The 24,440-nt window shown below is 35.5% G+C and overlaps 4 protein-coding genes across 8 annotated transcripts; 2 read left to right on the top strand and 2 right to left on the bottom strand.

Moving 5' to 3' along the window:
- The first annotated feature begins 5,304 nt into the window (after window positions 1-5,304).
- On the top strand, window positions 5,305-8,341 carry LOC133318518 (peroxisomal adenine nucleotide carrier 1-like). Its single transcript, XM_061520518.1, has 5 exons — window positions 5,305-5,839; window positions 6,377-6,608; window positions 7,083-7,229; window positions 7,346-7,506; window positions 7,736-8,341. Exons 1-5 carry the CDS (start codon window positions 5,697-5,699, stop codon window positions 8,013-8,015), a joined length of 963 nt encoding a protein of 320 aa, XP_061376502.1. The 5' UTR covers window positions 5,305-5,696; the 3' UTR covers window positions 8,016-8,341.
- A 197-nt stretch (window positions 8,342-8,538) lies between these two features.
- LOC133318519 (uncharacterized GPI-anchored protein At3g06035-like) lies at window positions 8,539-9,418 on the bottom strand. Its single transcript, XM_061520520.1, has 2 exons — window positions 9,187-9,418; window positions 8,539-9,077 (listed from the first exon to the last, which is right to left on the bottom strand). The coding sequence occupies exons 1-2, from the start codon at window positions 9,275-9,277 to the stop codon at window positions 8,569-8,571; spliced, it is 600 nt and encodes a 199-aa protein (XP_061376504.1). The 5' UTR covers window positions 9,278-9,418; the 3' UTR covers window positions 8,539-8,568.
- A 3,380-nt stretch (window positions 9,419-12,798) lies between these two features.
- On the bottom strand, window positions 12,799-14,710 carry LOC133318544 (small ribosomal subunit protein uS8z/uS8w-like). Its single transcript, XM_061520545.1, has 4 exons — window positions 14,610-14,710; window positions 13,943-14,080; window positions 13,678-13,838; window positions 12,799-13,134 (listed from the first exon to the last, which is right to left on the bottom strand). Exons 2-4 carry the CDS (start codon window positions 14,073-14,075, stop codon window positions 13,036-13,038), a joined length of 393 nt encoding a protein of 130 aa, XP_061376529.1. The 5' UTR covers window positions 14,076-14,080; window positions 14,610-14,710; the 3' UTR covers window positions 12,799-13,035.
- Window positions 14,711-17,213: 2,503 nt separating this feature from the next.
- On the top strand, window positions 17,214-24,440 carry LOC133318520 (polyadenylation and cleavage factor homolog 4-like). Of its 5 annotated transcripts, none has more exons than XR_009752480.1 (8): window positions 17,214-17,843; window positions 18,870-18,971; window positions 19,056-19,310; window positions 20,600-21,322; window positions 22,227-23,126; window positions 23,225-23,773; window positions 23,975-24,075; window positions 24,167-24,440. XR_009752480.1 is itself a non-coding variant. In XM_061520522.1 (8 exons), the coding sequence occupies exons 2-8, from the start codon at window positions 17,565-17,567 to the stop codon at window positions 24,017-24,019; spliced, it is 2,853 nt and encodes a 950-aa protein (XP_061376506.1). In that variant the 5' UTR covers window positions 17,214-17,374; window positions 17,530-17,564; the 3' UTR covers window positions 24,020-24,440. The 5 variants fall into 5 exon arrangements, 3 of the variants coding, with proteins under 3 accessions (XP_061376506.1, XP_061376505.1, XP_061376507.1); XR_009752481.1 differs by having other exon boundaries at window positions 24,145-24,440; XM_061520522.1 differs by having other exon boundaries at window positions 17,214-17,374; window positions 17,530-17,843; window positions 23,975-24,440.

The following is a 24,440-nucleotide window of genomic DNA, read 5'->3' as shown; positions in this document are numbered from 1 at the left end:
TAATTTTTCTAATAAAATTTTGACCAATCAAACAACTTTTTGTAAACTTTCTTACCAAACTTATTTTCTTATCATATACCTGATAAATGTATTTACCTGGTAAAAAAAATTTATCTCCTCTACCAAACGCCCCCTAAGGGAATGTTTGATTGAGTTATGTAACTTTTTTTTTAATTTTAAATAATTAATGAAATCAATATTTTTTGTATTTTTTTTTAAAAAAAAAAGTTAAAACTTAAAATAAAAATAACTGAAATGTATTCTTTAAATTTGATTCTAAAAATTAAATAATAATTATAATTTTTAGGGAATCTTATAACCTTTTATTAATAATTAATTATCAAATTGACCTTCATTTAAAACTATTTCGAAAATTTAACCTCCCCAACAAACATAACACCAATCTGCCAATGTTTGACCGTTGACCACGAAGTCTACCCGGGTACACCCCTCCCTACCTGGGTATTTTTTGAATTTTATGCATACCCGGGTAGGGAGGAGTGTACCCGGGTATAGTTCTTGAGTTCTGGGAAATTGCTTGAATTATTTACCCGGGTAAGGAGGAGTGTACCTGGGTAAATCGCGTCCAGAAACCCTAATATCAATGAGTTTTGGTCATTGTTGCGAGGTATAGGGTTTTTGCCCCCCAAATCTCTCGTTTGACCTCTCTATTCTGAAACATCACACACGTATTTCATCTCATCATTTCAAAAAGCTTAATCTTGGTGGGACATTGGATTACATCTCCACACTCCCATTTTGTGCTCAAAAATCCGAACCAACCTCCAAACCCAAAACCTAGATCTAATTTTTGTGTGAAAGATGAGTTCAAGTCCAAACATGGTTCCTGTAGTTATTTACTACAATAGGAGGCATTTTGAAGGTCTGAACGGTGTCCGATTTGAAGGAAAAACAAAAACGATGAAAATCAACCTGGGCACTACATGCAATGAACTGAAGGAGAGAATTCTACAAAAAATGGGGTTAGAAGGCATACAATCCATCCACCGCATGATAGCCAGGTTAGAGACTGTAGTGGATATGGATACAATATACTACATTGGTAACGATATAAATGATGATGAAGATGTGGAGTTCGTAACAGATGCGTTTGTTGAATGGAAAGTATTAAAATATATTGAGATATATGTTGAAGTTGATGCTGGTCAATCTTCATCTTTACCGGTGCATACAACCACTACTGCACACTGTACTGGTCAAGAAGATACAGTTGTACGATCTTCTGCACCGCCTCAGGTAGCATTGGATGAGGATGAAGATGAGGACTATGTGGACAGCGAAGATGAGGGAGAACCTGAAAGTGCTATTCCAGAAGGTGATTCGTCAGACACTGACGTGGAGGGAAATTTTGACGCTGACACGAGCGTCGTAAGTCTGGGTACCCCATCCTTGTCACCACTTCATGTCGACCCAGTCAGTAGTGGTAAGTTATTAAATTTGGACATTTGCTTTAGACAATTTATTATTTGTGGTGGTATTCATTCAGACAAATAAGAGTTGATCTTTAGATGCAAGGACTGCGGTGGAGCCTTTCTGGAATGAAAGCCAACATTATTCATTCATTAATTGGGCGCACCCTAATGACGAGTTGGAGATCCTATATGGCGATGATGACTTGCACGGAGGTTGGAAGTTAGGAGATCCGTTATTTGTGCAACAAGAATTTGGGTCCAAACCAGAAATGCAACATGCTGTGAAGATACATTGTATGAAGAGGCGTAGGACAGCCATAGTCGAAAAAAGCGACGAGTCAAGATTTGTTATGAAGTGTAAAAACCATGCCGACGGTTGTCCCTGGTACATGAGGGCAATCAAGCCGAAGAAGGGAGCTAATTGGGTGGTCCGTAAATGGGGTCAAGATCACACATGCCTGAATCAGGGCCTGTCACAAGATCATAGACAGTTGGATTCAGATGTCATTTGTGCGACTATAATGAGTATGTATTCTATTGTCTACTTAGTGGAACTTCTTATTGAGAATATGGTAAAGTTGTGTTTTTTTTACAGATATGTTAAAGGAAGATCCATCTACAAAACCCCCTCTGATTCAAGAGAGAATACAGGGAATATATGGATACAACATATCGTACAGGAAGGCTTGGAAGGCAAAAATGAAGGCCATTGTTAAGTTGTATGGTGACTGGGAGAAATCATATGGATTCTTGCCCAATTGGCTGACATATATGACGCAGGTGAATCTGTGTTCAAGCTTGATACAAATCAATGTTTTGATGAACGTCGGGTTTATACTGACAGGGCCGTATTTCACAGGGTTTTTTGGACATTTCACCAATGCATCGAGGCATTCAAATACTGCAAGCCTATAATTCAAATTGACGGCACTCATCTGTATAGAAGTACAAAGGTACTCTCTTGATTGCAACATCTCAGGACGAAGATGGATTTCTGCTCCCTATTGCCTTTGCTGTTGTTCCTCCAGGTGAGAGGTTGGATGATTGGTCCTGGTTTCTTAGCCTTTTACGTTTTCATGTCACACATAGGCAAGGTATTTGTCTAGTATCCGATCGTCATCAAAGCATCATAAGGGCGGTGAAAGATCACGCTAGGTGGCAGCCTCCACATGCTTATCATGTATTTTGTCTACGTCACAGCGGAAGCAACTTCAATACCCGCTTTAGGAATGTGGAATTGAAGAAAACGTTGATGAAACTAGGTAATGTATGGTATAATTACTCACATTTTCAACCATTTAATCGTAACTAACCAATTGCATGTGTCATGGTTGTTTTGCAGGGTACACATGTTCAAAGATAAATTTTGATATTAGATACAAGGAATTTATCAAGAATAATCCTGAAGTTGCTTCATGGTTGGATGCGATTCCGAAAGACACGGAATTAATCATAATCACCAAATATATGATGGTTGTCTCCATCATATAGTGCTGCTCCTGTGACACTATCAAAATCGAACCCCAGTAGCTCTGTCCAGATAGGAGCAGTCATGATGATATCAATCCCGCAGACACGGGAAGTCAGCTCGCCATGCGCATAGCCAAGGCTCTGGTAGAAGGCTCTCACCATAACCTCCGAGTATGGGCACTGCATCTCTGCAAGGACAAGTAAATGTGTCTCCTCAAGAAGCGGCACAATGTTGAAACGCTCCAAAAACCTTTCGTGAGCAACTATGTCATCCTCAAACAAATATCCGAACGTCAAGTCCGGAGACTGACTCACAGCAGCCTGGGGCTGAGAGGAAGACGACCCATCGTGTCGACTCTTGGTTCTTCTCTCGGTATTCCCCACCGGCAACTTTGAAACGCGTCTAGAACTCATTGCGTCACACTATTAAACTGAAAAAAAAACCAAAATCAGAAACATAGAGGTTAGGGTTAGGGTTAGTACTTTCAAAAATTAATCGGTCAAAATCATATAACATAACCATGCAAACTACAAAAACGCAATAATTTCAAATGAGGGAGGGACAAACATATCAAAATCAGAACAGATTTGATAACCGTGAAAAAAAAATGAACCTTGGCTGCAGATTCAATCGGTTGAAGGCAGAGATTCACACGTGCGCGAACTGATGGTCATAAAAACGAAGAATTTGAGCAAGATTTGGTGTGAGAATCGCGCAACCAACACACCTCCAGCAGCTCTACTCGGGTACCCCTTTGTTGGGTTTCGAAATGGGGCTGCTGGGTTATGCGATTTACCCGGGTACACTCCTCCTTACCCGGGTAAATAATTCAAGCAATTTCCCAGAACTCAAGAACTATACCTGGGTACACTCCTCCTTACCCGGGTATGCATAAAAATTCAAAAAATACCCGGATAGGGAGGGGTGTACCCGGGTAGGTTTCGTGGTCAACGGTCAAATATGGGCAGATTGATGTTAAGTTTGTTGGGGAAGTTAAATTTTTGAAATAGTTTTAGATGAAGGTTAATTTGATAATTAATAATTAATAATTAATAAAGGGCTATAAGGGTCAAAAAGCCCTATTACTCTCCTTTAGATCAGAATCTTAACTATCTTTTTATTATTTCTCTCTCCTATTAAGATTCTAATATAATGTTGGAAAGTAGTGCAAAAATAAAGATAAAAATATTTGTCATTTTAAATGATAAAAAGTTATGTCACTTTAAAAGAGAAATAGACACAAAATAATATTTTTTTATTTAAAATTTATATTAAAAAATATAACCCACTTTTTTTCTATGATTTTCATCCTTTGTGTCTATCTTTCTTCTAAAATGACATAATTTATGTCATTTAAAAGGACAAACATCAAACTCATAAAATAATCTATCCCAATATTTATAACTTTTTATAAAACAGAAATTAAAGGAAACAGAATTCCTAATCTTGTGATATCGCTATATGAGTTTGACCAAACTCGAATTGAATTACTCATCGACAATGGACATGTGGAGATATAAAAAATAAGAGTAAATATCCTTTCCGGTCCTTAACAAATTTCACGATGTCCGTTTTAGTCCCTAGGAAATAAAAAGGTCCATTGTGGTCCCTAAAAAATTTAAAATGGACTTATATAGTTGAAATCGTGGATCCCTCACAAGTTCAAAAAAGACCCATATTAATCCTCAAAAGGACTAAAATAGGTCCATTTTGAATTTTTTAGGGACAACGATGAGCCTTTTTATTTGCTAGGGACTAAAACGGGCATCATGAAATTTGCTAAGGACCAAAAAGAATATTTACTCAAAAAATAAATATATAATTCAACTTACAATATTATTTGGCAGAAAAAGAAAGAAGCTACCTCAGTATCTTGGTAGATTTGGACATAAAACGTTTGAAAATGAGAATTTACGGGCAAGAATTTCTTTTTGAAAAAAATGTTCATTTAGCGGGCGTTTGGTACAGGAGAAATTTTTATTTGTCCGAGAATCTCGATTTTCAAAAATATGATTTTTACATTTAGTTTACGATAATATCTGAAAATTTATAATTTTAATTTCCCGGAAATTCGAAAATAATCTATGTACACGTCATTCTCCAGAATTTCTGGGAAACTGAATTTTTTCTAAATTTTTAATTTTCGGATATTATTGTAAACTGAATATAAAAATCGTATTTTTGAAAATCGAGATTCCGGACAAAAAAATATTTCTCCTGTACCAAACGCCCCTTTAAGAATAATTCTCAAAATAGTTAAAAGTAACATTTTTTATTTAAAATTTAAATTAAAAAAATTCACTCTCCATATAATTTTTATTATTTATTTTTTTCTCTCTAATTCCTTTTTTTTTATACGATAATTTCCTATCCATTTCCTGATTAGTGCTATGAGTAACAGAAGCAGCAAAGGAAAGGAACGAGAAAACCCCGTACGTTTCGATTCCCAAAAATATACTCAACTCAACTTTGAATTGAAGGTTGAAGCACGAATTAAACATTCAATTCAACCCAATCCTTACCTTTCTGTGCCTCACTTAGCTTCTTTGCTCTCTGGTCTCCAACCCTTCCTTCCTGCTCGAGTACACCCACATACAACCGTTGTCCTTTAACTCATACCCTTCCTTATTCAATCCATGGGTGTCTTTGAAGCTCTCAAAGACAGCAGCTTTTGTCTCATGTCATTGAAATCCCAACACCCTTTTGTCCAATAACTCTAAAGTTTGTGTCTTGTTACTCTATTCACTTTGTGTTCATTCATTCGCTTCTCTGCTTCTTTGGGTTTTGCTAAGATGCAACTCGATCTGGAGTCCTTGTCAGAAGCTACTTCTGGTGCCATTGGATCCCTTGTTAGCACCACCGTCTTGTACCCACTTGATACTTGCAAGACCAAATATCAAGCTGAAGTTCAAGCTCACCATCAGCGAAAATACAGGTTCAATTGTTCATCTAGTTTTCTTTTTGGGTCCAATTTAATTGTATTTTAACATGTATGTACTAATTGTTATATTTCATGGGTTGCGTTGGGTTGCCATGTGCAAGTGATAATTTTGGTAAGCATGATCTGAGCCTTTTGTCCATCTTCCATGTAAACTAGCTTATTCTATATTGCTGTCAGTAGGTAACATTATTTACTAGACGTTTGCTAGAGAGATGGGTTATATATGATCACAACCCAAAAATTGAATAAATTTGGTTTAAGTATGCGTTTGGATTAGCTTATTTTGTATATTGAAAAGCATAATTTAAAAGCTCAAGAGAGAGCCCTTAAGAAAACATGGTGGAAGTTGTGTATAATGTCGAGTCATGAAGTCAAAACATAGTAAAGTTGGTTATTTCTTCTCAACACTAGGAAATCTTAACATTCCAATTGCTAATATTACGGTCTGTTTTTGCTTTTATCTTAGCAAGATTAACTGGAAAGTTATTAGTAAGTTATGGTTATTTGATTTTGTTGGTTTGTTCCATGTAGGAGAATTTCTGATGTTTTATGGGAAGCAATTTCTAATCGTCAGGTGCTTTCATTGTACCAAGGCCTTGGGACAAAAAACGTCCAGTCCTTTATTTCGTCGTTTATTTATTTCTATGGATACAGCTACTTTAAGAAGCTATATTTGAAAAAAACTGGAAACAATACCGTTGGAACAGCAGCAAACTTGATTGCTGCTACTGCTGCTGGGGTCTGTACAATAGTAATAACACAGGCAAGTCAGAATTGTAATTGTTTTCAGACATATATTATTGTTAGTTACATACCTACATGTGATTTGCTTGTTGTAATTTGTTAACTGAGGGAGCTTCCATAATTTAGCATGAAATTGAGGGTAATTGCCATGCTGTATGTAGACGTCACGACATTGGAAAAGTTTAATGTTTGTCATTTCTAGTACGTGATCAACTAAGAGTCACCTGTGCTTAGTAGTTGCGTTGGTTATTGTGGGTGAGGATTTGGGTAGAGTTTCAAGGTTCATGGCAACAACTTCCTTATCTGCCAAAAGAAGATTAAAAAAGAATATGATCTACTAATGCTGTATGTTCTCTCAAGTAGATTGTTCTATTATTATATCTGCAAAAAAAGAAACAAACCGGTCCCTGATTGCTTGATCTCAATGTCCAAACCCATGCTTTCTTTGTTGTTAGGCACACAATCTTCAGTAATATCTGCTTGTATTTTATAGCCCTTAGATACAGCATCCTCAAGGATGCAGACAAGTGAATTTGGAAAATCCAAAGGACTCTGGGAGACCCTTTCAGAGGGTACATGGAGTGAGGCATTTGACGGTCTTGGCATATCTATTCTTTTAACATCAAACCCATCTATTCAGGTATCACTCTTAGGATATTTATGCAAATGAAAACTAGAGAGGATCTGTTATTCCAGATTAGGTTGAACTAGTAGACTACCCAAACTCAGACATGGAATTTATTTTTCCCCCAACAGTACACTGCATTTGATCAGCTGAAACAGAGACTACTAAAGGGTAAGATGAGCAAGAAAACAGGAACAAAGTCATCCCCGGAAGTTCTTTCTGCATTTTCTGCTTTCATGCTGGGTGCAGTTTCGAAATGTGCTGCTACGTGCTTGACATACCCAGCTATCAGGTGGATGGTCAATTTAAATTATTTCCCCCTAGACATTTTTACTTGCATAACTGATTCTAGTGAATATTATGCAAATGGAGGGAAAAAAACTAATTTATTTAACTTTATGCAGATCTATGGTTTATGGATATGTATCTTGTGAAAAATAACTAAAGTGATACATTGGCTTTTTCTTTGGTTATGCTATGTTGTGGAGCTCCTAATGGAAATTGTTTTAAATTGCCAATAGGTGTAAGGTGATGATTCAGGCTGCTGATTCAGATGATGATAAGAGTACAGAAGCTGAGAAGAAGGCACGGAGGACAATCTCTGGAGCAATCTATACTATTTGGAGAAGAGAAGGCCTGTTGGGATTTTTCAATGGATTACAGGCGCAAATATTGAAAACTGTTCTCAGCTCTGCATTACTTATGATGGTAAAGGAGAAGATCACAAAGTCCACATGGATTCTGATGCTCATGATTGGAAGATACCTGTCTGTCAATCCCCCCAAATTGAAGGCAGCTTGAATTTGTGATGAGTATATTTTAAATAATTTCTCATCCAAGAATATGCTATAATTGACTTTGTCTGGTGTGGAGGAAAATAGTGGCAGATGCAAGAAATATGAGCGTTGCTGGCGGTTAAGATTGTGTTTCTAAAGAAGGAATGCGAAAAATGAAAATTCAGAACAATGGAGTCTGTCTCATCTAATATGCTTTTTTCCTTGTTAATAGAAGTAGCCTGTTTTCTGTTAGCTCTATGTTATGCACCTCCAATTGGACTTGTGATTTGTATCAAAACTTCCAAGCTCAAAATTGATATTATTGATGATAATGACAAGAATAAAATAACAGCCCTTTGGGAACGTTTTCTTTCTCCTATTCGTGTTAGCCTTGCATTCTATAGACAAGCGCAATACTGAAACAAGAGTTACACAAGGATCTCTCAATTTTCCACTAAAAGTAGTTGTGTTCATTATTTTCAGTTTTCACTGACACAAATAATACTTTTATGGGTGGGCTTTTGATTGGTAACAAAATTGTAACAATGAAGCATTGCCAAGAGCCATCCTCGAGGTTCTCATAACAGGAAAACGTTACCAACTAACAAGATCATGGAGCAGTAAATGAAACCAATTTTGGAAATCAAATTGGCACCACTAAAACTATAGGGAGCAAAGCTTCCTGCAGGAGTGTCAGTGGTCAAGACGACAACAATCCAGTTACCTTTTGAACCAATACCAATTCCTTTATACTTTGTATCATTGAGATTATCTGAGTAGAGAGACTGTGTGAAATTAGTGAGGACAAGGCTCCGAACAAGGCCAGGGACACAAGCAGGCAATACAGTTCCATCCCTTGTGTTGGAAATAGCCAAGTGACATTTAGTTAAAAGGTCTGGGTAGTTGGAGAATTGAGGTTCTGTGCCTGGTACTGTGTTAGCACCTGTTGTATTTGTACAGGGTTGATTCTTGAATTGGTCAGCTATTTCATCAGCAAGGCAATCTGCATTTTCGTTCTTTGTTAGAGCTTTCAAGTTTGATGATGCTCGATACTTGTTGATTCCCTGATAAAGATTATCTTTCTCATCTGCAGGATAATATTAAAGGTAAGTGCAGTCTCAAGATGACAACTTCAGTGAGTATGCTTATGCATGATGTGAATGTGCAAGTATGCCTATAAGAGAAAAAGAACTCACCATTGTCACATTTAACTGGATAATTTATTAAGAGAAACTGAATGGAAGAAAAGAGAAGGCAGAAGAGCAGAGAGAACTTAGGGAACACCATTGTTTAGAGGTAAGTTGAGAGGTGTAGAGTGGAGGTAGAGCAAGACTCCTTCTATAGCAAAATGGTTTGCCACCTTTGGTTGCGCTATGTGCTTTACTGTTACTTCAAGCATAAGTTTGAAGCTATAGACAGCACACTGACACTGAGGAAGACATTGCAACGGTAAGGATTGGCAAAGTTTCAGTATCAGATATGTGTATGCATATGAGGACAGCTGTTCCGGAGTCTCTTTCCTTCCATGCATGGTTACATGTCTATTCACCAGTATATATTAAATTAAACTCTTAAATATATTAAAGTAGAGTTTTTATTAAAAAATTTAGTGTATTTTTTTAAAATTTTAAGTTTAAACTATTTAAATTAATTATGCTTATTTTTTAATTTATACATTTAAATGTTACGTAAATTAATTTTATATATTTCTTTTATATTTTTTTTTAATTTATTTTTATATTTTACTTGAATTAAAAATACCCTCTCAATGCATAAAATACTTGTTGGTTGAATTTTTTTATTTTTTCTTATGCGGCGTTAATGGGAACAATTTTATATTTCCTTTAGTTTTACCATAGGGAAATATTTTTTTGTGAGTAAATTACAAAAATATGTTTGATTGACCAAAATTTATCCTGAAAATATTTGGATAAGTTTATGAGTTGATGTTTGGTTGATTGTGAAATAGTAATAGGAATGTGAGGTTATTTTACAAAAATAACCCCAACTTTACAGATAGTACACAAAAAAGCAGGGTTAATTTCGTCTAAATTATTTCGCTATTTTTTTACTTCTCGGGCAAAAAAATATCAACTTATCGATGGAGTAATTTATAATGTGTCCGTACCAGAGTTACACGTTAACAACAAAAAAGGGGCAAAAATGTTACCCAAAAAAGTGTAACTTTTATTGCTATCAAAGGTGGATCTGTAGATATCAAATTCTCCTCACCCAACTTTTCAAGCAAAACAAAAAGAATCTGCATAACAAACGCCACCTTATTTAATTGTTCTAGTAGGTCTATACTTAATATTTGAGAGACTTATCACATGAGATGGTGACAATTGTCCAGTAGAAATTAAAGGTATTATACCTAACAACGTATGTCTCAAGCCAATTTGGTGTAACGGATTAAATAGGATGGTGCGTCTCATAAACATTGATTAAAAATAATGTTTGATAAAATTAATTTCCAGAAAATATAAATTAATAAAATTAAGAATTAAATTATTTTTCTGATACATTTTGTATTAAATATGATCAGTTTCATTTTTATCTAGGTTGACCATATGATCTTCCTCTACACAAATGTCCCAAAGTGATTTGGTGCAGCTTCAATCCATAGGTCTTTATTGGAACAAGGTGGGGAATGTAACTGTAAGACATTCCGGAGCTCAAGTCAAATTTGGTTGAAGCAGATTTTTTATGTAAAAGAAAATATGTACATCTGGTTAACACATGTATTATAGTAGAATGATATCCAATTTGATGGAAAGATGACCAGCTTTGTGGAGAGATGCTCTCCAAGTTGATTGCAAGTTGTGAGGCGGCAAGCTGTCCTCATTGGTCTTTGTGGGTGGCTTGGAGATAATGTTTGCATTAGTGCCTTGGTGATGAATTTGTTTGGTGGTGAAGTATGTTGAGGAGCTTGCTGAGATGTGCAACAACTGTAGCAACATTTGTTGACTTGGTCTTTGCTTTTAGAGAGAAGATTTTGAATGGAGCCTCGTATTATGTGGGCCAGAGGTGTAAATGAGCTACGTGGAGCTAAGCTTTAGCTTAAACGAGTCAAATCTATGAAAAATTAAAGGCTTAAGCTGAGCTTGGTTTGGCTAATTTATAATTATAAAATGTATTTTTTCCAAACTCACATACGTCCAAATGTTGAGACTATGAATGCATCAAATTCTATAGAAGGTTGGGGTAAAGTCGTGAAAATATGAGTGACCGAGGGAGGAAAGGAAAGACCAGTAGTAGAGAACTTGTTTCTGAAACTGTGACTGTGAGAAAATGTCAATAGTCATTAGTAAAAGTAGGGTTAAAAAAGTAGAGTTAATGACTTAGAGCCCGTTTGTTTGCACTTTTTAAAAAAGTAACTTTTATCTCTTCCTTATTTTACAAGTCCTTTTGCAAAAGTTAAAGTTATTTATATTTTTATAAAAATATTTAGATTTTGAAAAAAATATTTGGCTTTTGACTTCTGCTTTTTTTAGAAGTTAAAATTTTTGGCTTCAGAAAAAAGTAAGTTTTTGACTTTTTTTGTGACTTGTGTTTTTTCTAAAAGCAGACATCCAAACGAACTAAAAATGAAAAGTGCTTTTTTTCAATAAAAAAAGCAACTTCTGGAGAGAAAAAAGCTCATCCAAACGAGCCCTTAGTGATATAAAAATATATTATTTATTATAATAATATATCACGTCAGTTCACGGCCTTTCAAGCCAAGGCTCATTAAATTAGGTTTGGCCTTGTTTGCTAAGCAAGTTTTTTTTTAAAGCTTGAGTCTGTTCTATCTATTAAATAAGCCAGGCTAAACTTAAAGTAAGCCAAACTTTGGGCCTTTGACAAGCTGCTCGGTTCATTTACGCCCTCATATTAATATTATTATTCCAGATCAAAATATAAATAACATAAAATATGTTATTAATATTAAGTACACATTATTTATTAAATATACTCTCTCTTATGTATAAAAATAAGGAAAATTATCAAATATTTTTTTTTCTCAAAAATTCCTTTTAAGCATTGAAAATAAAAATAAAAATTATTTTAAAAAATAATGGAAAAGAACATAATCTTTATGTACATCTTACCTAATAAAGAAATGATTCCAAATGTTCTTTTTTTTTCTTTTCTTTTTTGTATATATACCAAATGTTCTCATTCTCTACTACCGGATAAAATGTTCAAACCAAGGAATTTTTCTCCCTTTCTCCAAATAACCGCCACCATTGTTATTAGGTGATTTCCCACGAGTACACTCTCACTCACGTGCAAAATCATCAATATCACTCCACACTTTTGGAATCTTTCACAACTATCTATATAAGTCGCAAACTTGCCCCATAGGACCTTTGACCATTCACGCATTGCATCCTCACACATTCTCTCCAAGCATTTAAGTACTATGTAGGTGACCGCACTCCACCTGCACATAGACCACCATTTTGCATCCTAGATTGATTGCCATTGAGTGTTGGTTCACCATATATAGTTCATCTAGCTCGGTTGACACAATAATTCATCAGTCTAACATGGACATGAGATCATATAAAAAGATCTCGTATGTCCAGATACAAATCAATGATTTTTTCATCATTTATCCTAATACATTCTACCATCACCGTTAATTTACATATAGACAATTAAAATATTCTCATATGACCCCCATATCATAAAGGCTGAACATCATTGAACAAATGGTAATTATTAGTTTACTAATTAGTATTTCATGGCATGTTAGTGTAAATCAGATGTAAAAAGCCCACTTGCGCTGAAAAAGATTGCACAAATTTCAATTTAATGTAACATAAAATAAAGGCATAAAACTGTAACTCTTTCGCTTTAAATGACTTATGACGAGTTTTCAATCGCTTTTAATGATTTATAGTCTAAGAAAGAAAGATTTTGATAACCACGCAAAAAATATTAAAGCACATCTCTTGTTTTCCGTGACTGATATCACTTCAAAACTAGCACATCTTTCATTACAATCGACGAGTCTCTCAAAAACTGAAATCAGGTGCGATCTTCACACAAATTCTTGCCTAGTAGAAGAAACCCAGCACTTTACCACCGACATTCTTTCTCCTAGCTTCTTCATGATCCATGATACCAGCAGAGGTAGTCAAGACAATATACCCAAACTGCATGATTCGTGCAATCAATGGTTAGGGGTCACAGGAAAAGTCACGAGATTCAACAGAATAACAGACAACAGAAAGTTCAATGGTCTATCTGATGATAGACCCTTCAGTAAGTTCAGTTCACACCTACATAAGAAATAAATTGACCCTTCTATAAAACCAACCCATTTTCAAACAACCAAGTGAACCAACTAAACAAAATATTACAAGTACCAAAGCAGCACAAGCAAAAATCAATTTACCGATCCTCATATTATAATGATACAACAATCAAATACTGAAAGAAGCTCATATTTGAGACCAATATTTCTATAGCAATTCGGGGGAAAAGCATGACCATGAGAGTGAGTTGGGAACAACATTGTATTGAACTTAACCATCTTGAACGTCTTCAACAAAGTCAGAGAGTTTGTACAGTAAAAATAATCATGGTCAATTAAATTATCAAATTACTAACCAGTTTATGGTCTTCTATAGAAGAGTCAAAGAACCAGAATATGTCATAATTGAGAAAAAAGAAGTAAAGGCGGCTTTTAGGCTTACCTGTCTAGAGGGAAGCAGCCTTGCAGTCCAACCTTCTACCTCTTTGACACCAACGTCAAAGCGGGGACTAATAACACCACACTTATTCAATCTACCATTCAACTCTACCACAATTTTTCCAGCCCTGTGATCATCAACATATTCGAACTCCCCAATGTATCCTAGAACCACCAGAATATACCAGATCATGACAAAAATTAAATATTTAGGAGGCAAACGATAAATAAGTTGAGGCAATTTTTTGTAGAAAAAGACTGAAAAATACCGTGTTTCTGCATCACCAAAAGGAATTTTATAATCACTTTTGAGGATGGCCGGATCATGACTTGGCGCTTCCCCCGTTTCTCAGCATTGTACATGCTCTTGAGAGCGTCATTCAAGACACTAACCCTCACCATAGTCACTGTCACAAGTTTCAACAAAAATTCATCATAACAAACAAAAACAAATGCTGTGCAAACCAAATGCTAAACAAAAAGGTGAAAAGAATCAGCAATCAGGATAACGTTATTTAAAATGAGCTTATCTCTAAAGTAGGTAATGAAAGATGTATCCACCCTTGATTTTATTCTTAGTGCAGTAATCTCAAACCTATAAAATTAAAGGGTGAATACAGCTCAAACTAGAAGAGCTTTTTCCATCCAGTCATAAAACCACATCTTTCAACCTTTATTTATCTTTGTTCAAGAAACACGTCATTTAATCAATAATGATAATTTGAATGGAAATTGCAACAAGTCCATCTTGGCTATTACTACAAAATAGATACCCAAAGACAATAAATTAAATCTCAAAGGGGCATGTTCTGGATCCATTTCCAATCGTAAATTGCGAGATAAACAGGAAAATAAAGCGAAGCAATGAAACCTAGAATCCAATTTCATAAATAGAGCGTTTTCTAGGAAAATGAAACAGTGCGAAGCAGATCTTACCAAGCCTGAAAGAAACTGGCGCGGGTGCGGCAGCTGCACTAGCTTTGCTTTGAGGAGAAAGCACTCGCAAGGTTAGTGTGTTGAGGTAACTCGGAAGAACTGATATAATAAAACGAACATGAGTTTTGTTTTAGGGTTTAGATTTTAGGATCGTTTTTTGGGCCATACACATTGGGCTATTCATTTTAAGCCGATTCTTTCAAGGTCCATACTTGTGTGCATTGAATAAGTAAAGTAGTAAACTTTGTTCTGAAATTTTTGTTACGAAAAAACAAAATAAATATTTATACTTTTTGTTTTATTCTGCTTAATTAATAATGTATTTTGCTTCAAACCAAAATATAAAAACACACTTTAGCGTCCGTTTGGGTGATTTTTTTTTTAAAATAATTGTTTATGATTTTTTTTTTCAGAATGACTTTTTCTAAAGGTTAAAATTATTTTACATTTGGATGAAATACATATGATCGGTCCAACACCAATTGGACTGGTTCTAATCACACACAATTGAAGATAAGGATATTGATGAAGAAAAATGAAGGATATATGTGTTGTTGTCAAGATGCTGGGATGCTTGGCAAGGTGATGTAATGTGTTGCGAGATAGTTAGGCAACACCTTTGCGTATCTAGGCAGTTTGAGAGTGATTGAGGATACTTCAATCACTCTTATGCTCAAACAATTTAGTATTCAAGGAGGTTCAAGTATTCGAAGAGAGTTATCACACCTGGAGTTAAAGTCTCTGTATTTATAGTGACTGAGTGTCTTGTTTCTCACCATATTTTATTAGACGATTGTCACGTTTATTGGTGGAGAAGGGTGGCCTCTCAGGCTATTCCTTGCTGGGGCAAACCTAGGCTCAATAGTAGATTCAGTAGGTGTGGTGGCAAGCAGGATCTGTCATCCTTTCACTGGTTCTTGGTGGTGGCCAAGTATTCAGCGAGATCCATGCCTCCTTTGCGGGATGATATACCTTTGCAGCTATGTTACAGGAGTCCTCTAGGCCTTTTGGAATTAGGCCTCTATTTCGCATATAATAGATTCAGACCAACATAATAAATATTTTTAAAGAAAGATATTATTTGAATATTAAAATTAATAAGCATTTTTAAATATAAAATCACTAGATATATAAGAGTACTGATGATGGTAATGAGATGGAGTGGTTGAAGTGGGTTGTGATAATATTGAATTTTTTAAAAAATATTTAACTTTTAACCTATTTGGATGACTTTTAAAAAATGGCTTTTTATGGCTTGTGTTTATTTTATAATGAATTTTTTAAAATCAAATAATAATTGATCATGGAATCAAATACTCTCAAGTTTCAACGATAGTACGAGAATCAAATTATAATTTTTTAAAATAATTTTTCATATAGTATGAGAATATTACACCTGATTTAATAATAATAAAATATATGAATTGAATAATAATCGAGGCAGGTTGTAAGAAAAAAAATTTATACTAAATTTTAATTATTAATTTATCAATATCTAACGGTTCATATATCTAATAAATTAAAGTCGTTAGATATAAATAAAAATTAATAACTAAGATTGAGAGTGTAATTTAATCTAAAATGATATGACTCTAATCATATACAATATTGAATTAAATTTGGAATGTTTTAATATTTTTTCTATCAAATTTCAATCATCGAGCATACTATTCTTAGATGACTTTATAATTTATTAATATATTAATGTCAGGGACATTTGAGGAATGTGGAGGTGATTTAGCCCCCATGTTCACTTTTTCTTTCTTTCTTATCTCCCCTCTCTCTTTTTCACTCCTCTAAATTGCAAAAGGGGGGCACCCAGTGGCCATATCAGGGACAGTACAATGGGATCTATGTATCAATACAAAATAAAAAGTGAATTTTTTTTGAAGAATAAATTTTTTTAAATAAACAAAATGCATAAGTAGAATCACGTATATAGGACGAAGTTTCAAGTCACATTGAAACAAAAGTTCAAAAGTCTAACTACCTAGAGTTGAGATTGAAGTGGTCCATCACAAACTATGCACAGCATATAGGTTTTCAGGGTTCAATTCTTAAATTTGGAACTAGATGGACACGTTTGATACTAAGCTATATAAGGAGTTATAGAAGTACCTTATTCTCCTTTAGCGTTAGGTAATTTCGAACACTAGCCGTCATAAGTGAGCCTACTTCATTTTTAGTTCATTTAACTGGTTGGAATTGATGCGCCAACTCAAATCCTATACTTAATAAAACTTTATTTGATTTCCGTATATCCAAGTTAGAAGTGAGTGTTTAATAATATAAAAATCAAAATCACACATAAAACATATATATATAATGAGCTTACGAGCTAATCAATCAAAACAAATAAAAGCTCAAACTTGGCTTATTTAAATCGGATTGATAAAAAAAAAAGTATTAATATCAGAAGAAAAATCTAAAATTTTGTTATCCATAAAACTAAGCTAGGTTACAAAATCTTTAACGGCACAAAAAAGGAAAATACTAATAATTCCATTCGATGATTTTGGTGGGTCCTCTTTAAAGGTTTCAAAACTCGTTGATGGCATCTTGCGTGATTTTCGACAATCAAAATTGGGACAAGAAGAGTTGCTTGTAACATAGTCACTCCTACACCGTCCGATTAAAAGACGTGTTCCTCTCTCCCGGCAACATTTTCATTCTTTCTATCTCTGCAAATTAAGAAACGAAAATTCAATTTCTATCTCTATGGCATCGGTTCCTACTACTTCCTATCACGGTGGAAGCTAAAAACGGTAACGCACTTCTCAATCACCCTATGTCATTTTGCCCCAACTAATAAAACCGAAACCCTAACCCTAACCCCTCATTCCTCTAGCTATCTGTCTATTTCTCTTTGCATATTCCAAAGTGAGCTTCATGTACTCTCAAAATCTGATACTTTCCCCAGAAAACCCTAGATCGCTGACGTTTTCTTCAAAACCGATGAGCAATGAGATCGCCATCGCCCAGAAGCCTCCCCCTTCAATTCTCGTTGGCCGGTTCAAGGCTCTCCTCAAGGAAAGGGACGACGACGTTAGGGCCTCCTCCGGTGCCCCCGTGCCGCCGCCCACCACCGACGAAATCGTGCAGATTTACGAGTTGCTCTTGTCGGAACTCACATGCAACTTGAAGCCCATCATCACCGATCTCACCATCATTGCCGAACAGCAGAGGGAGCATGCCAAGGGCATCGCTGATGCAATTTGCAATCGGATTCTTGAGGTCCGTCTCCGTAGCCGCAGAAAGTTCTTATTATTATTAATTTTTTTTTTTACTCTCAAGATTTGTAAAATATCCTCGGATTCGGATCGAAGCTACTGTTTTACTTATTTGGGTCAAAATTATCCCTCTTTTTGCTGTTTCAATTTCCGCTACTTCGAATGTCACAATTTGGTTTCTAATTCTTCGGATTTTGTTTTAATTTCTTTCTTTCGTTCTGACACTGAAAGGAGAGAGAGAGAGACAGGGTTTTTAAATTCACCGTTATTATGGGTATTAATGTAAAACAATTTGGTACTACTTGCCACTTAAAGAACAGGAAATAGTACAATCTAAATGACTAGCACATGGGAGTTCCTTACAAATTGTGAAGCTTTGTTGCTAGTATGCGACATTTTGAGTGCTTAATTCAATTTCGGGAAAGTCTAAGGGTATACAAATTGAAATACTATTTATTCTGAAAAGATTTAGGCCTGCCATAAATGGAAAGTTGTTACTTGCAGCTTTGCTGAAATGAATTCATTTTGAAATCTGCAAAATAAATAAATAAATAAATAAATTGGTGAGTGCACAAATATTAATTATGGGGATGGTTATACTTACCACCATTTTAAGCTTATTAATCTTACTACATGTTTGGTTATAGTTTGATTAATTTGACGTCAATGACAGTTAATCTTTTCTCTTTTTCAATGGCTGATTTTAAATTGATACAATGATAGCCAAACAGGTAGTAACAATGGTACGTCTAAAATGGTAGTAAGTATAACCTTCTCCATTAATTACTTAGGCTTGGGAATACATTTTTAGAATCATTTAAAAAGGAAACAAATCTCTCAAAATGCCATAACTATATAATATATTGTAAAGACAATTACAACCTTTTTATGATTGAGTTCATAGTGTATTTTTGTTAATGAGTTGTAGAAAGTTAGTATTTTTACTTTTGGAATCTCTCTTGTTGAATTACATGCCTGGCTATGCCACTGTTCATATGGGCTTCAAATTTTTGAAGATATCCTTTTGCAGGTGCCTCCAGATCAAAAGCTTCCTTCACTCTATCTTTTGGACAGTATTGTGAAGAATTTTGGTCAGGAATATGTTAGATACTTCTCTTTACGTCTGCCTGAAGTAGGTCAATCAGAGTTGCTTTATTATTTTCGTATATATTATATTATTCTGTTATTGAAACCTGTCATTCCATTGTCTCCCTAGGTTTTCTGTGAGGCATACAGGCAGGTTCAGCCTAGTTTGCATCCTGCTATGCGCCATCTCTTTGGCACCTGGTCCAAAGTCTTTCGACCTTCTGTCCTATGCAAGATTGAAGCTCAATTACAATTTTCTCAAGCAGTTAATACTCAATCATCCACCATCAATCCCATCAGGGCATCTGAATCTCCTCGACCAACTCATGGCATACATGTTAATCCAAAGTACTTGCGGCAGTTGGAGCGCTCAACTGTTGATAGTGTAAGCTTTTTGATGACATCTCTATACAGGGACTAGAATGAGGCTTGTTTATTCTACTGTTGTATTTTTCATTAACTGAGTTGTTTATTGTTTAGATGTAACCCTAACCAGATGTAGTTTTTGTGGCAAAATTCTTATTATATCTCAGATGTCAGGATCTCTCCGTGTCCATCATGTTCTTTCTGTGTTCTCTCTCTCTTCCCAACAATGTTTCTCCTTTTTCTTTTTTTGATAAATTATGTTCTCTGAACATTGTGTGTACTTAAGACATATTTGATGCTAAGCTTAGCAATGGAGGATGGAGGTGTCAATATAGACATGACTGGTATTTTTTGATGGGTTGTCAAAGGAGGCAGTGAAATTTGTATTTTTTTCCTTCCGTCTTGGCTCACCCCTCTCCTCTTCCTTCCTTCAAAGCTTTTATGACTAAGCTCTAGCACTGCAATCTTTTAGGGCTTTTTTTTTTGTTCTTGACTCTAATAAGCATGGGATTGTTTTTCCCTGATGCTTCTCTCTAAATTACAAGTCTTGGTGCACTTGAGGCCGAGGGGGAAAGACCTGGATGACAGATTAAGTGGGTGTTTTGGATGGGCTTTTTTTCAAAAATAAAATTCTTTTTAGTTATTTTATGTGTTTGGATAGCAACTTTTAAAAAATGCAAAATTTTAAAATGGTGCTTTTTTTTTAAGTCAAGATTCCTTGCTTCTGAAAAAAAAAAAAAAAAACAGAAGTCAAAAGTCAAATATTTTTTGGAAAATTCAATTTTGCCCCAACCCCACTCCACTTCATTACCACCACTTCCAGCACATATCCTTGTTATTAATTTTATAGATAAAAAGTGCTTATTAATTTTCACATCCAAATAAGTTTTTTATTTAAATGTACTTTTTATGTATTCCATCCAAACGTAACTTCAACTTTTAAAAAAAGTAATTCTAAAAAAGGCAAGTCATAAATGTCCTATTTTTAAAAGTTCATCCAAATGGGCTGTAAGTGCTTTTGATCGTGTCTCCATCTGAGAGTCTCCAATTTCCATATTATTAATGGCAAAAAGATTCTGTTTATCTGTTAGTATCAGTAGCAACATATTAGACAAACATAATTTATCCAATTTTCTCTTTAGCTTATGTCTGGGGGTTGAAGGAGTTAGTACTGTATCCTTTGATGCTAAAAAGGGACTACTGCTAAATATTCAGCATTCAATAGAAAACATATTTATCCCTTAATTGGGGATTCTTGTAAACAGATACAGTGGCATTCTGACGCAGTATTTGGTTATATCCTCACAGGTTGGTGGTGAAAAGTTGGACTCATCAGGAAATGCTAGTAATACAAGTTTTGGCCTAGCTAGTAAGATGCATCAATTTGTATCCAGCAGTAGTAGGCCTGGAATATCCTCATCACCTTCAAGAATTGGAATTGATATGCCTTCATCTGCATCTATGGATGATTATGCAGTTGACAATTCTGCTGGCAGGATAGTTGAGAGAGAGTCTCCTAATCCTGTTGTTGATTATGGAGTAGCCAAAATATTAGGTAGAGATGAAGAGTTGAGTAAATGGCAGCAAAAGCAGTATTCTGCTGATGGTCGAAATCGATTTCAAACTTCTATGACATACAGCCTTAGTAATGGACATCATCGTCAAAGTCCAAGAGCTCTAATTGATGCATATGGCAGTGACAAAAGACAAGAAACTCCAAGCAGTAAGCCTTTCTTAGTTGAACGGCTGGATAGAAATGGTATAGACAACAAGTTGTTGTCAACATCATGGCAGAATACTGAAGAGAAGGAGTTTGATTGGGAAGATATGAGTCCAACATTAGTAGACCATAGTAGGAATAATGGTTTTTTTCCATCAGCAAATGGTTTCTCCCGGGATAGGCCTGTTATTGTTGCAGCTAATGCAACTTTGGCAGAGGAAGATAATGGAAAGGGTTGGTCTAGTGGACCTCAGCTTCTTCAAGTAGATGATTCCTCTGTTATAGCAGAAGATGCATTTGCCTCTTCGACTGTATGTTATCTCAACTTCTATATTTTATTCTTTCAACTGTATATTGTTTTAAGGGGAAGGATCCATTTACAATTTTTTTTTACAAATTTTTACAAATTACATTATGTGCTCCTGGAAGTACATAGTGTAACCTAGTGTACTTCCGGGAGTACATAGTGTAGTTTGTAAACAAAAAGTTTGTAAATATAACCCTCCCCTTGTTTTAATATGATCTATGATATTGCATTTTCCCTTTAAATTTGTTCCTCTAGTCAGATACCGTTTATGCTTCTGTGGATCTAATGATAATTTTCTGGAGATGAGCATCTTCATAGCTTTGTTTGAGTAGACCCAATGAAATGTCTGACATTCATTTAATACTTGTCTGGCAGTTGGTCTCTAATTATTTTAGTTCACAGATATTCACTAATGTAACATTTTCCACAGTAAATTTCTGCCTTTTAGAATTTATGTTAGGGATATGTTAGTGTGTAGTTTTTGGTAGTTTTAGAGATAAGCATCATAGCAGTGGGTTGTTTTATTTTGTTAAGTTGTTGTTGACTTGTTGTAATGGGTGGTTATTATTTTAAATTCGTATTTTGTTATTTAAACCTTCATTATGTGGAATAAAAAATAATCAAAGAGAAAAATTATTTTGTGTACTTGTGTGCTTGAGGCAGAGCTTCCTCAATAGAGCTCAATTGTTTTCATAAGAAATATTGTATGTAACAATTTAGCCATATATTGGTCACAGCAAATGGCTTTTGTTTAGCGGTCTTGATGTTTTCCTTCTAGTGTTTTAAATTTGGTTGACTCCTTTTCATTATCTATATGGGACTTAATTTAGTATAGTATACTTTGAAAGGAGATAGGATTTGCCAATATCTTGCTAGTATAATTGAAAATTTTTATATTCTTTCTGCAGTATGGTCGTGTATCCCTGGGTCAGGTATCTGGATTCCAAAATCAAATAAATCATAGTCTTGGCTCCTGTCAACCTCATGATGATTGGAAGATTTCTCATCATCCTTCTAATTCTTCACAACATTTCTTTAATAATAGGGGGCGAGCAAGGAGTCTTCTGATGCCTCCTATTGATAATATTCCCAATACAGATGTAAACCCATATCGGATTCGACCTGCGGTGTCAAGGATGGTTTCTGGTCTACCCTCTAATATGGAGGCTCGTTCACCAGTTTTGCCAGCATCTTTTGAAATAAGGCCTTCTGTAAATGTGCTTGCCACTCATCCTCCCACCTTAAATCCAATATTTCCCTTGCAAAAACATGTTAGGAGTCAGCTCGAAGCTATAAATACTAGTAACCCTATTGTGAATCATGGTCCAAATAAACCCTCGTTTATGCCCGAACAGTCGTTTGACAGTATTGAGAACAAGGATGCAAGTAAAGCAAAGATACATCAGTTGCCTAATCAGTTTGCTGGACTGATTTCGTCCAACCAGAGGAACCGTGGCCAAGCACCACAACTACAGTTTTTTCCATCTCAGGATCCTTCAGCCTCTCAATTTAGTCATGGGAGCTCTTTGCAAGGGCATGGTGCTTCTATAAGTAAAGCTATGTCAAATCCACGACCTGCTATACAATTCTCTTTACCAGGAAGTATTGCAAATAACCCTTTACATTTACAGGGGGGAGCCCTTCCACCTTTACCTTCAGGTCGCCCTCCTGCTCCATCACAGATGATGCCTCATCCAAATGCTAGTCCATTTGTGTCAAGCCAACAGCCAACTGTTGGATATACTAATTTAATCAATTCACTTATGTCGAAAGGGGTGATCTCATTGGCTAACCAGTCCCCTGTACAGGTATCTAATAAATATCTATTAAAAGTTCATTTATGTCTTCTTTTTCCTTTCTCCGTTGATTTGATTTTGCAACCCAAGATTTCATCATTTGCTTTTAGGATTCTGTTGGAACTGAGTTTAATCCAGATATTCTGAAGGTTCGTCATGAGTCTGCAGTCAGTGCCTTATATGGCGATCTCCCTAGACAATGCACAACTTGTGGGCTCCGATTCAAATGCCAAGAGGAGCACAGTAGTCATATGGATTGGCATGTGACTAAGAACCGGATGTCTAAAAGTCGTAAGCAGAAGCCCTCTCGTAAGTGGTTTGTGAGTGACAGGATGTGGCTTAGTGGTGCAGAGGCATTGGGCACAGATTCAGTTCCGGGCTTTTTGCCAATTGAAACCACAGAGGAAAAGCAAGATCATGAAGAGTTGGCAGTGCCAGCAGAAGAGGACCAGAATACATGTGCATTATGCGGAGAGCCTTTCGATGAGTTTTACAGTGATGAAATGGAGGAATGGATGTATAGAGGAGCTGTATACCTCAATGCACCGACAGGAGCAACAGCAGGCATGGAAAGGTCACAGTTAGGCCCGATTATTCATGCTAAATGCAGATCGGAGTCAAGTATGGCCCCCTCTGAAGAATTTCGGTTGGATGAAGGGGTATGTGTTTCTCAAATTTGTTGTCTCTGCTATGCAGTTTACCTTCAGTTTTATTTTGACGAGATCATTGTCTACCACTTTAGTTTCTTTGTTTCATTTTAATATTCCTTGGTCACTAATTTTTGTCCGTGTGGTAATTATACATATGCTTCAAGCCGTCTTCAGTAAATATTATTCCTACTCTTTTTACTTTATATGTAGGGTGCCAATGAGGAGGGTTCTCAAAGAAAACGAATGCGGAGTTGACTAAAATTGATCAAGTTTTGTGCACTGTAACTTATGATTTTCCAGTAGTGTATGTTGTAAGTAGAGTTGAATCTTGCAATACCATGGCTTCCTACCAAAGTTATGTATATGTATAGTTGGACTAGTAACATGCATATTTTCTTGCAGCCAAAGGTTACATCTTAACCTACAATTATTTCGTCCGACATTTTTGTCCTCAGATCAAAAGCTATTACTAGTACTTTTTTATTCTTGGGATGGGGCACAGGATTTTAAAACAATGGAGCGGAGATGCTATCTGTTGGATCTGTAAATTACCACAGTTGCTGTTATTTAGCGGGTAATTCATATAGCTAGTATCCGTAAGCGCTTACTGTTTGTATTTTATCAAACTCATGCATAGATGAGAGCAGACTGCAGAGATTTGATATCTATTTCTTTT

Source organism: Gastrolobium bilobum, unplaced genomic scaffold (genome assembly GCF_033153095.1).
Source record: "Gastrolobium bilobum isolate Gb01-03AN ecotype WA unplaced genomic scaffold, APGP_CSIRO_Gbil_v1 utg889, whole genome shotgun sequence".
NCBI classification, from domain to species: Eukaryota; Viridiplantae; Streptophyta; class Magnoliopsida; order Fabales; family Fabaceae; genus Gastrolobium; species Gastrolobium bilobum.
The sequence above is the reverse complement of the archived record's forward strand: the minus strand, read 5'-3'. Positions and strand labels throughout refer to the sequence as shown.